The sequence below is a fragment of the Corvus moneduloides genome, chromosome 2, assembly GCF_009650955.1.
Source record: "Corvus moneduloides isolate bCorMon1 chromosome 2, bCorMon1.pri, whole genome shotgun sequence".
NCBI classification, from domain to species: Eukaryota; Metazoa; Chordata; class Aves; order Passeriformes; family Corvidae; genus Corvus; species Corvus moneduloides.
The window spans coordinates 45,588,195-45,602,536 of record NC_045477.1 but is presented as its reverse complement, the minus strand read 5'-3'; the positions used below and the strand labels follow the sequence as shown (position 1 = coordinate 45,602,536).

General features: G+C 40.2%; 1 protein-coding gene across 1 annotated transcript in view; it reads left to right on the top strand.

Annotated features, from left to right (window-relative positions):
* The window catches only part of CRYL1 (crystallin lambda 1), a 58,637-nt gene that overhangs the window by 23,441 nt on the left and 20,854 nt on the right, over positions 1-14,342 (top strand). The window contains exons 5-6 of the mRNA XM_032099379.1: positions 2,756-2,950; positions 11,752-11,857. Coding sequence (XP_031955270.1) covers positions 2,756-2,950; positions 11,752-11,857 — 301 coding nt within the window. The remainder of the gene's footprint in view (positions 1-2,755; positions 2,951-11,751; positions 11,858-14,342) is intronic.

Here is a 14,342-nt window from a genome sequence, read left to right as displayed (position 1 = left end):
TAATATCTCTTTAACGTTTCTATATTAAGTAACTATACGATTTCTTTTATTTAACCAGTTCCTGGCTGCCTGACTATTTGTCAGTCTTTGATTTTACTGTTCTCTGTCTTACTGTTTTCCCAAGTTGGTCTGTACCAGTTAACTTTGTTTAGTCTGAACTGCAGTCTTAGAGGAGTCACTCCTGAAACCAAGTTTTATCAGACCTTGAAAGGTAGTTAGTCTCTGCGTAAACATCTTCTGTGTTGCTGTTGTAAGGATATATGTCTTTTTACAAAGCAAACGCTCCGGAGTACCTTAAAATGTCGAATTGTTCCAAAATGGCTTTGCAGTCCAACTCAGACTATTTTCTTAGTAATCTCAGCTTTACTCAGCTGTACTGAGTGCACTGAAGAAGCTGTAAACCAGTGTACTTCCAGGGGCCTTTCTGCCTCTGCATCAGGAAACATGCTTGCTTGTAGTAGCTGTGGGCTTTGGGTGGGGTTTTTTTTGTTTCGTGTTGTTTTTTACTAAGATCTTGAACACAATAGTAGGATTTGGTGGCTGCAGGAAGCAAGCAGCTCTGCCAGACACTGAAAACAAGTGTGCAATTTGATATACCAGAAAAACTAAAAGCTGAAGTTGCAGAGCCTCTGGCACGGGTGAGGATGTTGAGGTTAAATGAAATGAAGTGCCCAAAGGGCAGAAGCAGCTCATCCCTTTGCTTAACATGGTTCAGTAGTTAGAAAAAAAAAAATCCCATAGCACAGCTGTATGATAGAAATGCACACAATAGTTAACGTTACAATAGAAAACAGGTACAGCTGTTCTCTGATAGCAGTTTCAGGCAGTGGATCAGGAGAGGTCTGCTGCAGAGTGGTTCTCTTCTCATGGGATGCATATGCCTGCTAGGTCACACAACTAGAAATACGGAGCTAGAGGAGAGTGTGCCATTGAGTGAAGTCCCCTGTTGTACAGGAAGCCCTGTAATCAAATAACTTTAAAACTGTATTAAACTCTCAGATTATTTTTTTAATTCCACTACTCCTGTTAGAAATTGTGTCTTCTAATTTTTGTTCCAATCTGATTACTGGTCCATTAAAATTAATATTTATGTTTGTTGGCAGCTTTTGTATAACTTAATTCTTTTCAGTGTTTTCTTCGTCATCTCCTTTCTTAGCTGTCACTTTGTTAGACTAAGGTGACCTTCTGTTCCCTGAAATACTTCGCATTTTTAGAAACTTTCCCCCATTCCCTATTTCATCTATGTTCTACCACTTTCTGTTTTTATCAATATCTATTATCTCACTCCTAAAACATTGTCTTCCTATGTCTCCTCAGTGTGCTCACGAACACACCCATATACTCCCAGTGCCAAATTCATGAAATGGAATATTTCAATAGGATCACTGTCAGCACTAATCTTTGAAGAAATTTTTCATAGCCTCGGTCTCTCTCAACAGCTAACTTCTCTTTCTGATTGGAACCTGTGATATACTTAAGGGTTAGAAAAGCCTCAGAGAATGTCTTGGTGCTTGCAGTGTTTTGGGTCTTGCTCAATTGCCTGGCACTGCTGAATGGTGTCCATCCACCACACTGTTCTCAGTGTTGGTGGTGGCACTGCCAGAGGGAATGATGTGAGATAGGCTGTGTTGGGACACGAGGCCCTCCAAAGGGAATGAAGTGTGTTACATCAGTAGTTACAGCAGATGTACCATACATCAGATTATGTGTTGGTCAGACCCTGCAGGAAAGGGAACCATGTAAATACTGAAAGGAGAGAATATGCAGAGAGGAAAGGTTGCTTGCACATTGTTGTGATTAAATCCCGTACTTGCATTTACAGGAGCACAGTTAAGAGTAGTTGACTATAAGGGAGTATGATGAAAGAATCAGTACTTAATTACCATCCTTTGAATGTCAATGTCATTCCTGGTAGTAATTTATTATATGTTAGCTCCTTCTATTGCCTGGAACTAGATGGAAGGCTGAATTTAATACCTTTAAGAGTACAGCTGAAGGACAGTTAGGCTCTTTGGGAAGAGCATGCATGCAGCATTACCATCTGTAACACTATGACCTGAAGAACTTTAAGCTGTTTCCAGGATGTTCTTTAGGACTTTTTGGTTTTTACTTCAAAAATACATTACACAAAGGTCTTGACTTGATGAGAAATTACATTTGGGACGAGTCAGGGAGAGGTAATTTATTTTTTTCTAAGTACAGTGTTTGAAGGTAACCTGTTCTGCAACATTCTTAAAGTATGTTTTATGTGATATCTTTTACTGTGTTTAGCATATATTTACAGGCTTGGGCCAGTAGCAGCTTATCTGTTAAGTGTTGCGTCTTACAGGTGGTGTTTAGCAATACTTTTGTTATAAAGTTCCTGACTGTCTAAAAGGAAATGCCTTGCTTAATTTGGAAAGACAGGTGGTGACCATATGTCTTAGAACAACAAGCAGTCTGAGTATTGAGCAAACAGTTCCTCAATAAAGTCCTCGGAATAGAGTCTTCTAGTACTGCTTGAGTGCCATCATCTCCGGTGGAGCTCCATGAATTTTGCTGGGATTAAACAGAGTGATTTAGTACAAGTTTAATTATTTCTTTTAATTTGAATTAATGCACCAGCTTTTATTTGATTGGTGAAGTCTTTCAAGGTCTGAATATCAGGCTTACTGTGTTCACTGGAAATTATGCAAGCTAGTGCTGGGTATAAAGATGCTTTATATTAACTTGTTCTGTTGATGGCTGATGTTCTTCTTTTGTGTTTCTTCTTGAGGTAAATCCACCTTACTTTGTGCCATTGGTTGAAATTGTTCCTCATCCAGAAACAGATCCTTCTACTACAGAGAGAACATACGCCCTGATGAAGAAGATTGGTCAGTCTCCTGTCAAACTAAACAGAGAAATTGAGGGGTTTGTTCTGAATCGACTGCAGTATGCAGTGATAAGTGAAGCTTGGAGACTTGTGGGTGTATGTATATCTTTTTTTTTCAGTACTTGGTCAGTTCTGTAGATGTGATAAGTGAGATTGTATATTTAAATGTCCTTTAGGTTTGTGTCATCTTTGTTCAACTGTCCCTTATGAACATAAAATGTGTATTTAAATGTAAATTAAACCCAGTAAGAAGTGATGCCAGTTATAAAAACCAAAGTGACAAAAACAAGGTCATATGTGATCATAACAATTATTCTTTATCCTGCTTTCTTTTTTCAGAATACTGTTATTTTCAGGGCAATCAAAAGAATAATCTTAAAAGCACAGGAATCAAAATACTGATTTTTCTTTTTTGTAGGCTTCTCATCATTTCCTGTTTGGTTTTTTTTCTAGTGTTGTTGGCCTGCTGTACAGCGGTCATGAAAATACTTTAAATGGTTTTCTCTTTGGCCTTTCAGGAACTGTACTCATAGATTTAACTGTTACTTGAGACAGATTTCTCCTCCTCCTGCCCATTCAGACTTCTAACTGAGAATCATTTGTTTGTGTCCCTTCAGCTTTTCCCACAGTTACCTGTTCTGTGCTGAAAAGTCTGATCTTTCATCAGCAGGAGCTGAGTTATGTCTGTTGCTATTCTGTTGAGAAGAGTTTCAACTGGGCTTTAATAGGACTTATTTTTGTTTTGATTTTTCAAGCTGATTAAAACAACCATGCACACAAATATAGGTAAAGATCTTAAAGCCAGGGTAATATTATTGTAAACAAAGCAACCCTTTTTCCAAAGAAGTATTTAAACATAATTGCTGATTTTGCTTACCTGTAGTTGGTTTTCACTAGCAACATAATACAACAATATAAAGGAGGTGGTGAATAACAATAAGTAAAACAGTGTTGTGAGGAAGGAACTGATCTCCTACTGGAGATTTTATTTAAATTTCAAAAATGGCTTCTATTGTTAAACTTTTAATACAAAGTCTCAGGTTTATGATAAGAAAAACCCCTTCAGAAAGCTGTAGCCATGTTGGAAAACATAGGATAGAAAAGACAGTAACATAGAATCACAAAATAGTTGTGGTTGGGAGGGACCTCTGGAGGTCATCTAGTTCCACCCCCGTACTACAGCACGTTGCACAGGATCATGTCTAGGTGGGTTTTGAATAACTTCAGAGGAGAATACTCCATGGCCTCATTGGGCAGCCTGCTCCAGTGCTCTGTCACCCTCCAAGTAAAGAGTTTTTTCCTTCCTATTCAGATGTAACTTTCTGAGTTTATAGTTTGTGCCTATTGCCCCTTGTCCTCTTGCTGGGCACCACTGATGAGTCTGGCCCTATCTGAATTAGCCTCTAAATTATTTTTGAAACCATAAAAACACTGGTGAAAAAATATCTTTGAGAATAAAAATGTAAAAACAACTACAAAAAATTGTGAGCAAGGAAGGTTAAGTTCATGAGGAAAAAGCTAGCTCAACTGCAACATTCACTGTTAGAGAGGTTCCCACAGTGTAACCTTCCTTGAAAGGAAGAGATCTGATATAAAATAAATCATGCTGGGAACAAGATTTTTGAAGGAGGAAAGAGTGAGTAATGACAGACTGTGGAGGAGAAACTGAACTTATCTGAAGATCACAAAACTGAAATATGAAGTTGATTAAACACTAATTTAAGCACCTTTTTATACACTATCTAGCACAATATTGCAAAAATGGAAGTTAATCTTTACTTCTTTTATAAGAATTCAAAGAGTTGATGGGAAACTGTGGACCAGTAAGGCTGGTAATGTGTAGGCACATTGATACAATACCCTTGGTCAGCACAGGCATTCAGGTAATGCCTCAAAAATCTAACAGGATTCTTTCACATCTCTGAGGGCATAAACTCGGTTGTGGAAGCCAGTGCCGTAGTAACCTAGGATGGTAAAAAATTGAATGGGTCCAGGGATCATTTAGACACATTCATGTTGTACCGTGCAGAAGCAAACTCCAGCATCAAAGTCTCAAAGACTGGACTGTTGGGAGCTGAGGCAATACAGTACATGGCAGTGAAAGTATCATTCTCTGTTTGGTCTTGCTGTGGAAGGAGTGTAAGAACACTTCATGGGCTGCTGTTGGAAAGGAGGTACTGAGCTGAGGCAAACCTTTAGTATGAACCTGCATGGATGCTTTTCTGGGAGTGGTGGTTATGTGAATAGTAATAAAGTAGTGCTTGAAGGACTGCCAGATAAAGAAAGTTGCTTTTGTTGTAAATCAAAGTTTCCAAGTTGTTCTGTTCTTGTATAATTTTACTGTGTTTCAGGCATATAGACATTTAAACAGTAACGACTTTGGTGGCTGTATTTCCATGCCAGAAGCCTGAACAATAGCAGCTGTCAAAGGTGTATAGTTTCAGCTGTGTGACTTCAGGCTGCACAGTGCCTTTGATGAGAGGAGAATCACTGCAGATAGGTGAGAGCTGCAGGCCTGGAGCAGTTCGTGTGTTTCTACTGTTGTGCTGCCAACTTAGTAATTTTCATTGCAAGTCATTTTCTTTTGGTGAATTCCACTTTCCAAATGGGGAAACATACTTCTGATTGTGAAGTCACTTTTCAGTTCTTACTGTTGAAAATGTCAATCTCCCCAACTCTCAGTCTTTGAGAGACTCCTAAAAATCAAGTTTTACTCCCATTGGTAACATCTCAAACAAATGTTTTCATTACTCTAAGAAGCACTGGGGTTTGTTTGTTTGTTTGTGGGATTTTTTTTGGTTTGTGGTTTTTTTGGTTGGTTGGGGGTTTTTTGGTTTGGTTTTTTTTTCAGTCAGTTGAGCTTATTTCATTAAAGAAACTAGTGGAAGTTTCTCTGGTTGAACTACTAATGTACTATTAAAGTCATTGGTGGTAGGACAGACATGCAGTACAGCTGTACTTACAACATTTATCTTGAAAATTTTATCATAAATAGGCTGAGTAGCTTGCAGAATATGTTTTAGTTCCCAAATCTATCTGGGAAGCTGACAACCTGCCAGTCTTTCTGTTTCCTTTAGCAGTGCTGTGTTGGGATGGATGAGGTGAGGAATCATGTGATGGGAGAAGGGCTTTGATACAGAGCATGGAAGTGAAGGTGGAGCTGTATAGAAAGAAATGTGGTAAATATATCTGCTTGCTGAATGTTATGTGGGGCTCACTGACTTCTGCCATGTGGGTCCAAGAGTAGGAGACGCTCTTAACATAGCCAGAAATCTGAGGTAAGGCTCTGCTAGCACGTTGGGTGCAGGCTCAAGACTCCACACGGTGCTCAAATTGCACGTAGCATGGATGCTGAAGCACAGAGAGAAGCATAATTCAGGGCAAAGTGATTAAAGTAGCAATGAGAAACCTGAGGATTGAGATACAGTTTGTCTTTGCCAAAGGTGCTGGGCTTCCCAGCTGCACACACTGGGAGGCTGGGATTTTACAGCTGGGCACAAAATGAGTGCTGTGAATGGAGGACTGGACTGAATGTGGGAGTGGGAAGTGTGGTGTTAGAGTGGTAAAAAATGAATAGGCTTGAAAGTTGAGATCTGATTTGTAGGAAAGTAGGAGAAAGAAAACTTATTTGGAGATGTACAGTTGAATGCTGCGAACTTTGCTCGTGTGATAATTAGGAATGTAGACTACAGGATGCCGAAGTTTGACTTCACAAGAACTTAGAAGCAAAGACCATGGATTCATTTATGGGTCTAAAAGATGTAATTCAAGCAAGTGCTTCCTTTTGAGGCAAGAGTGCTGCAAAGAGATGTTTCATTTTGGATCTGAGTTAGTCTTTTTGTAACAAGATGTCTTTTCAAAGATTGCTTTGACTTGCAAGTCACAAGCATTTGGGCAGTGCAGGTGTTCGTGGCGGGAAATTTTTGTACAGTTATCTCTGTCTCCTCATGCCCCTCATTTATTCCATGATAAAGCAGTACTGGGAGCACTCCCGTCTGTTTAAGGTCATGTATCTGAGAACTTTCTGTAGGACCTCATAGCCTATCTGAGACTGGCATTCATGTAGGTTTCTTATTTATGTATTTAATTGTTAGGGCTTTGCTAGAAGTGTTGCAAAGCTGATAATGATGAGAGTAAAAGGTGTACTGTGAGATGTTGAAGATCTTTATTCCTCTCTTATCAACTCTAAATTTTTATATTACTGATTTGGAGTGATTAGAATAACCTTTAGCCAGTAACAGGAAAAATACCTCAAACTGCTTTGTCTCCTATTATCTGTTACCATTTATTTACTTTCTCACATCTCCATTGACAGTGGTCACTGGTGTGTCTGATTTTGTTCCTAACTCTTGGAGTAGAAGCTTACTGCCTTTATTTGCCTGGGAAGCACACTGTGCACTGTAGACATTATTACTTTTGTACTTTTACCAGTACCAGTACATTCTAGAGTAGTTTAGGATTATGTTGCAATGGGTATTAATTAAATAGATTGGCTTTGTCTTGTTCTGAAGGTAAAATTTTGGTTGACGTAATCCAGAAAATAACAACCAGTTTCACCAACACTTCAGTTCAGAAGTCTCAAGCCTTACTCTGAATATCTATGATTGCCCTTTAACTGTGGATCACTGAGTGAATCTTACCTTTTTGAAATATTTTTCTAAGCATTACCTGGAATTTGCAAGGAGGTCATAAAATACAGTGGCAGAGATAGCAAGTGGAGCATGACAGTTTTTTAACCTTGATATAATACAGGAGTTTCAGCTGCTTTTAAGAACATACTAAAACTGTTTTACAGGATGGATTGTGTAAGTGCTCTACTTATCTCTGTATAAGATTTTAATACTGTCTTAATGTGTTTTTTTCTTTAAAAGTGGGTTTTCTTTTATGTTGTAGTCATTGTAAAACATGAAAAGAATGGGCAACTTTTCCATTTTTGTTAATCTTTTGGAGAATAAAATCATGGTTTGGCTATGTGTCCATTTTAGTTTGTTTTTGCAGCAATCAGGTGCATTGGCTTCAATCATTCATTTATGTACCTCTCCTTTCTCAAGTGATGTGCTTGGCAGTCCTTAAATGCTGGCAAGACTTTTTAAAGTCCAAATTCCTTACTGTTAATTATATTACAGTGTTATTCAGAGGACTTTTCCAAAAGATTGAAGATAAGGTGTAGGGATTAAACATTTAGTTACAGTGCCCCATAAAATGAGGAATATCATAAAAAGGAAGTTTAAAGGGACCGAAATAAATAGTGTCGATACTAAGTGTTTCTTACAGGGCGAGGTGAGTTGAGGGTGCCGTGGAAGAAGGAAGATAAAGGCCAGCAAAGCAAGGAGGTGTGAAGTGTGTAGGACAACAAGTTTCTTAAACATTATGAAATGGAAAGATGTGGTAGAGGGATATAGGAGAAAAGTCATATGCTCAAAATGACAGGACTGGAAAAAGATCTCATCAGGGTGTGGATGGAAGGGACTTGATTGACGTGATAGTGAAGAGAAGGGTGTAACAAGTACTGCTGAGACAGAATGCATATATTAGTGGCAATCAGAAAAAAAAAAAGAATACTGGATTTGGGAGATACAGAGAAGGAAGTGGCAGATTTGGAGACAGAAAGTATGTGGTCCAGGAGGCAGTGAAGTCCAAAACAACTCTATGACAGACTGGAGTGAGTAGGAGAACATGATGAATTCGTGGAATGAGGAAAAAGTAAGATTGTGGGGGTTTTTGGCCATTACATTTGATATGATTGCAAACCAAGTCCGTGACAGAAGTTGCAATGTGGGTGGGACTCAGAGATTGAAAGAAAGACTTCTGGTTAAAACCAAGCAGGTTGGGTCAGATCCTAAAGGCAGAGACTGCAGAACCACCACGGGTTTCTGGAAAAGTGAAAAGGGCCCCTGCATAGGGAGAAGCACCAATAAAGTACCAAAGACTCATTAGGATAATCCTGTCGTATCACTAAAGGTGAAAATCTCTAGGAAAATGAGACTGTGGTATATAAATGGTGTCGTAAGAAGTGTGGAGGATTCTGAGATAGTCTGGATCTTGAAATTTGACTGGCCATTGGGATCACTGAGGATTTTGGTGGATTTTATTTTAAATCTTAATTCTGTAGCTGTCAGAGCTTCTAGTGAAGTCTTAACATACTTCCTCTTCCCTCTGACAAGTGCTGCAGGCAAAGGCTTACCAGAAGGGTAATCCAGGATGAAAAATCCCCTTGGGAAGATTATTTCACACCTACACTTAGTGAAACTGGATAGGAACTCTTTCTTGTTTAGTTCTTAGCATAAACACCAATCCTTGTGGAAGACACTTTGCTGACCTTGCGCCCTGGTGAATCATTCCACCAACTTATGATATCCTTATTATAAATGGGAGTAGTGTTATTCCCTAGGAGAGGATGGTCTAACCTGTTTATCATTTATGTATTTTTAATTTATGAAGAGAAGAAGTAAAAAGCTTTTCTTTAGGAGGGTCTTTTTTTGATAGGAAGAAGCTGAGCTCATTTGTATAGAATACTATGTCCCTCAGCTGAAGGGATCTGTTGTGGTTTCCTTCTGGTAGCAACAACTTTTGCCTTTTAGCAGCTGTAAACATCAAATTGCAGCTATAGTCAAAAGGCCAAGAGCAAAGCACTCATCTCATGATTCTGAGGGCACCTGCTCTTCAAATGTCAGTGTAATAGCTGAGGACTATGGTATCTAAAGAAAGTAAGTTATTAATTTGGAAATTCATTTGCAATGATTCTGAAGTGCTTCAAGAGCCTGTTAACTCTTTTAACATTGTTTACAGTTTTTAGCTGCTGCTGTGGTTCAAATGCTTGTCTGGAATTTGTAGTTAGTCTTTTGTCCACAAATCCATGTCAACCAGGGGGGCAGGGGGGAACCACTCATCAAGCACAGCTTTACCAGCACAACTCATTGTTTGGATGAAGCACTCCCAACAGAAGAACACTTTTGTTGACTTTGCTGATGTTGTTCAGAGAAGTTGTGCTGCCATGTCAGGGGAAAAAGCTTTCACAGAACATATGGTGCCTGTGTTAGTTACCCTGATGCTGGTCTGTAATCTGAATTCTGTCTGAGGTTTTTGTTTAGTCCTGTCTTTATGCAGACCTTTCTATCTGCCTCTAGATGAGTTACTTTACCATATCTGTGCTTTACCTTTAATTTGAAGAAAATAATGCTTTCTTATCCCTGCCATTTTATGTCTAATGAAATTGTTAGGAAAATTGTGTGTTCCACATATGGTGCATAGGTCTTAATAATTATGTCAGTGTTTCCTTTTCAAGGTAGAGTTCTGCAACAGGGTTTCAGACAGGCTTGATTTTGATAGGAGCAATGCCTACTAACAGGTTGAGGCTTGAGGTTGTCTTATAAAAGTCTCAGTTTAAGCCTGAGATGATGAAACTCGATGTCTGTGGCCAGCTGTAGAAGTTATGTTGGTTCGTGGCTTATAAGTTTCTTTTAAAGTAGAAGTGGATGATGTAAATGCTGGATGCAGGAAGACACTGTGGGTGAGATTCAGCTCCTTTAAGATGGGATATCTACAGTGTAGACAGTGACATCTAAGCTCTTTACTCATCTTTCAGTCTGTGAGGAGGATTAGGCCCTTTAGGACACAACTCGTCTTACCTATTCTAGATGCCTGCTTTAGGATGCTGATTTCCTTTTTCTCCCTGGTGATTATAAAGAGAGTCTAGATGTCTAGCTCAGATGTCAATGTCTGCTGCAGATCAGAAGAGCTGTCCTGCATGCCTGTAACTCTAGCCCATGCCTGCGTGATACAAAGGGGCATTCAGACAGAGAGAAATTTAACAGAAAACAGTATGTTTTTGGCCAAGCAGATGAATAGAATATATGTACTTGTATTCTGAAGCTCAAAGGGGCTTGTTAAGGAAGAGTCACTGAGAAGGCTGAGCACCTCAGAGTAGGGTGAAAAGACAAATTAGGAGCAGTTCAGCATCTCTTCCACCTTCCTACCCAGAAGGAAATGTTTTTATGTCTCTGGGAATAAAGAGGACAAGTTCTTGAAACCAAGCTTTATCTGATGAAAGTGGTTAGAACAAGTCTTCATTAATTCATATCTTTCTAGTAGGTGGAAAACAACCTCATATAATAAATAATATTCTCAAGTAAATCTATTAAGGTAAAGAACTGTAAGTCATTTTTTACAAGCCTTTCTGTGCTTGCCCCAACCTGATGGAGACATTGGCTTTCTTGTAAGTGCTATGTGTGGGTGGAATAGCAGTGCTCAACTTTTAACACAAGAAATGCTTCATTTTGCTTGCTCTTTATCCTGCCAGCTCTTGAGATACCAGGCTGGCAATGAACTCAAGAACCCTGGGCAGGTTGGGGCTGGATAGGTTTAATGTTTGGTGAGTTTTGTGGGAGGGAGTGGCAACTGCATTGCCTGCATGTTTGGACCCAGCCTTTTTTGCAGGTGGCCTCAGGAGCACTATCCACTGTTGCACCGCCATTCTGCTAGTTGGGACTCTGCCCAAAAATCCAAAACTAAGAGGATATGAAGGGAGATGTAACATTGAGCCAAAACTCCTGTATTTAAAAGGGTTGGTGTAGTACTTGGATTTCATATAAACTCTTTTGGCCATGTGCCCTTAAGAGTGTCATGCTTGCTTTCTTTTCCAATTCTCAGTTTCTGGGACTATGAAGTACAATAGTCCTAGAGATATCAATGACTGCCTATGCTGAACCATAGGAAGGCTTGCATAATAGATGGACATTTCTGGCAAACAGTTGTGTTTCTCTTTGCAATCTAACTGATATTTCTAGCCTTACTTTTTATGACTTCTCTAATTTTTAATTATATACAAAAAATGGGAAATTTTGCATTAAAAGCAAACATTCACCGGTCTTCCTTCCTGTTGTCCTTTTGCTGCTTAGGAAGGAGTAATATCTCCTACTGATCTAGACCTTGTGATGTCTGATGGATTGGGAATGCGATACGCATTTATTGGACCTCTGGAAACCATGCATCTTAATGCAGAAGGTAGGTAGTGCAAAATGTTATGAATATGAAGGGAAGGCTTGCATTGCACAAGACTCTGGAAGTGTTATGTAACAAACCGGATTAGGATTGCTGCAACTATGACTTGTCTTTTTTTTTACTGTAATGATAAGGAAAACTTATTTAAAACCTGAGGTCAATGGAAGGAAGTGGATATTGATTATCCTGTTACAAATGATCAGATGAAAGACAATAAGTTATTAAAACACTAGCTGTGTAATAAATTTTTTCCAAGATTCATCCCATCATACTTTGATAAGATTGCTGTACCCATAGTTCAGGGCTGTCTGAGTGTCAGGTAAAAAAAGTTTAGCTTATAATCCAGTGTCAACAGAAAATTGCTTTCCATAGATGAGTACCCTTCTGCTGCTGAATTTGTAGCAAAGCTTCAGTGTAAATATCCCTGGAGCTGCTGTACTTTAAGCTTAGATCCTGAGTGAAATAAAATTGCTTTTGTCAGCAAAATCCTGTGCATACAAAGCTGACTTGACAAAGCAGTCAAGTAAGTTTGGCGTCTGTCTTGCATAATTAATACAGATTTTTAGATGTTTTTGGAATAATATATGTGAATCCCAGGTAAATAAAAAATGAATTGTGTAAAATGAAATAAAAATTATGGATCAGCATCACAAAGATTTGAGCAAAGACTTTTAACAAAACACAAAAACTTCAAAAAGTTAAGATCAGCTAATACTAGCTCTTTATATTATGGGCTGTGTCTTTATTCTGCTTTTTTATGGTCCCTGAAATGGTAGGCTCCTGCTCTGCTGCTGGATCTTTTAGGCAATGTTGCAATACACTTGTGCACTGAACCACTTCCACAACAGCACCTTGTCGGCTGGTACAGTAACATGGATCATGAGAAGTGTTGCTTCACTCTTGCACTTGCAGATGTGTTGTCTCCGAATCTAGGGCTGCTCCTGTTTATGTGCTCACAGAGTGACTCAGGCTCTTGCTCTCATCAGAGACAGTTTAAATCAAAATTGCTGATGTCAGGACATGTGATGGCTTATGGCTTCATAGTTCCATGCCAGTGCCAACTTCTTGGTTGCCCAGCATAGCTTCACATAATGTGGAATAATATGGACCTCCTCTTGATTGCCAAGGATTTTCTTGACTAACCTGATCTTCTAAAGCAAGATGATCTGCTTAGTGGATGAGGGAAAGGATATTGTCTACCTGGACTTTAGTAAAGCCTTTGACAGCATTTTCCACAGCATTCTCCAGGAGAAACTGGCTGCTTACTGGGTAAAGACTGTCTGGATGGCCAGGCCCAGAGAGTGGTGGGGAATGTAATTACATTTGGCTGGGAGCCGGTCACTGGTGGTGTCCCCCAGGGTTCAGTGTTGGGCCCAGTCCTGTTTAATATCGTCATTGATGATCTGGATGAAGAGATCAAGTGCACCCTTAGTAAATTGGCAGATGACACCAGGTTGGGTGGGAGTGTTGATCTGCTGGAGGGCAGGAAGGCCCTGCAGAGGGATCTGGACAGGCCGGATTGATGGGTCAAGCCCAATTGTGTGAGGTTCAACAAGGCCAAGTGCCAGGTCCTGCACTGGGGTCACAACAACCCCAGGCAGTGCTACAGGCTGGGGAGGCAGTGGCTGGAAAGCTGCCTGGTGGAAAAGGACCTGGGGGTGCTGGTCAACAGCAGCTGAACATGATCCAGCTGTGCCCAGGTGGGCAAGAAGGCCAATGGCATCCTGGCCTGGATCAGCCATGGTGTGGCCAGCAGGACCAGGGCAGTGACCGTCCTCCTGTACTCGGCACTGCTGAGGCCACACCTCCAATCCTGTGTTCAGTTCTGGGCCCCTCACTGCCAGAAAGACATTGAGGGGCTGGAGCGTGTCCAGAGAAGGGCACCGGAGCTGGGGAAGGGTCTGGAGCACAAGTCCTGTGAGGAGCAGCTGAGGGAGCTGGGGGTGTTTAGCCTGGAGAAAAGGAGGCTCAGGGGGGACTTTATTGCTCTCTACAGCTGCCTGAAAGGAGGCTGTAGCCAGGTGGGGGTTGGCCTCTTCTCTCAGGTTACAAGTGACAGGACAAGAGGAAATGGCTTCAAGTTGACCAGGGAAGGTTTAGATTGGGTATTAAGGGAAAATTCTTCATAGAAAGGGTTGTCAAGCATTGGAACAGGCTGCCCAGGGTAGTGGTTGTGTCACTATCCCTGGAGGTACTGAAAAGACTTGTAGATGTGGCAGTTAGGGACATGGTTTGCTGGTGAACTTGGCTTGGCTGCGCTGGGTTAATGGTTGGACTTGATCTTCGAAGTCTTTTCCAATCTAAATGACTCTATGATTCTACGACAGCCTGCTCTGATGCATTGTACTAATACTGTCTTTCTTTTATCAGTGGAAAGAAATGGAGGTAGATACAAGAAACTGCCTCTATCCTGTTTGTTAGCCTATCAGCTTCACCAACTTCACAGCAGCTGCCTTTTTTTACAGCTATAAGATATTATTACTTAAAT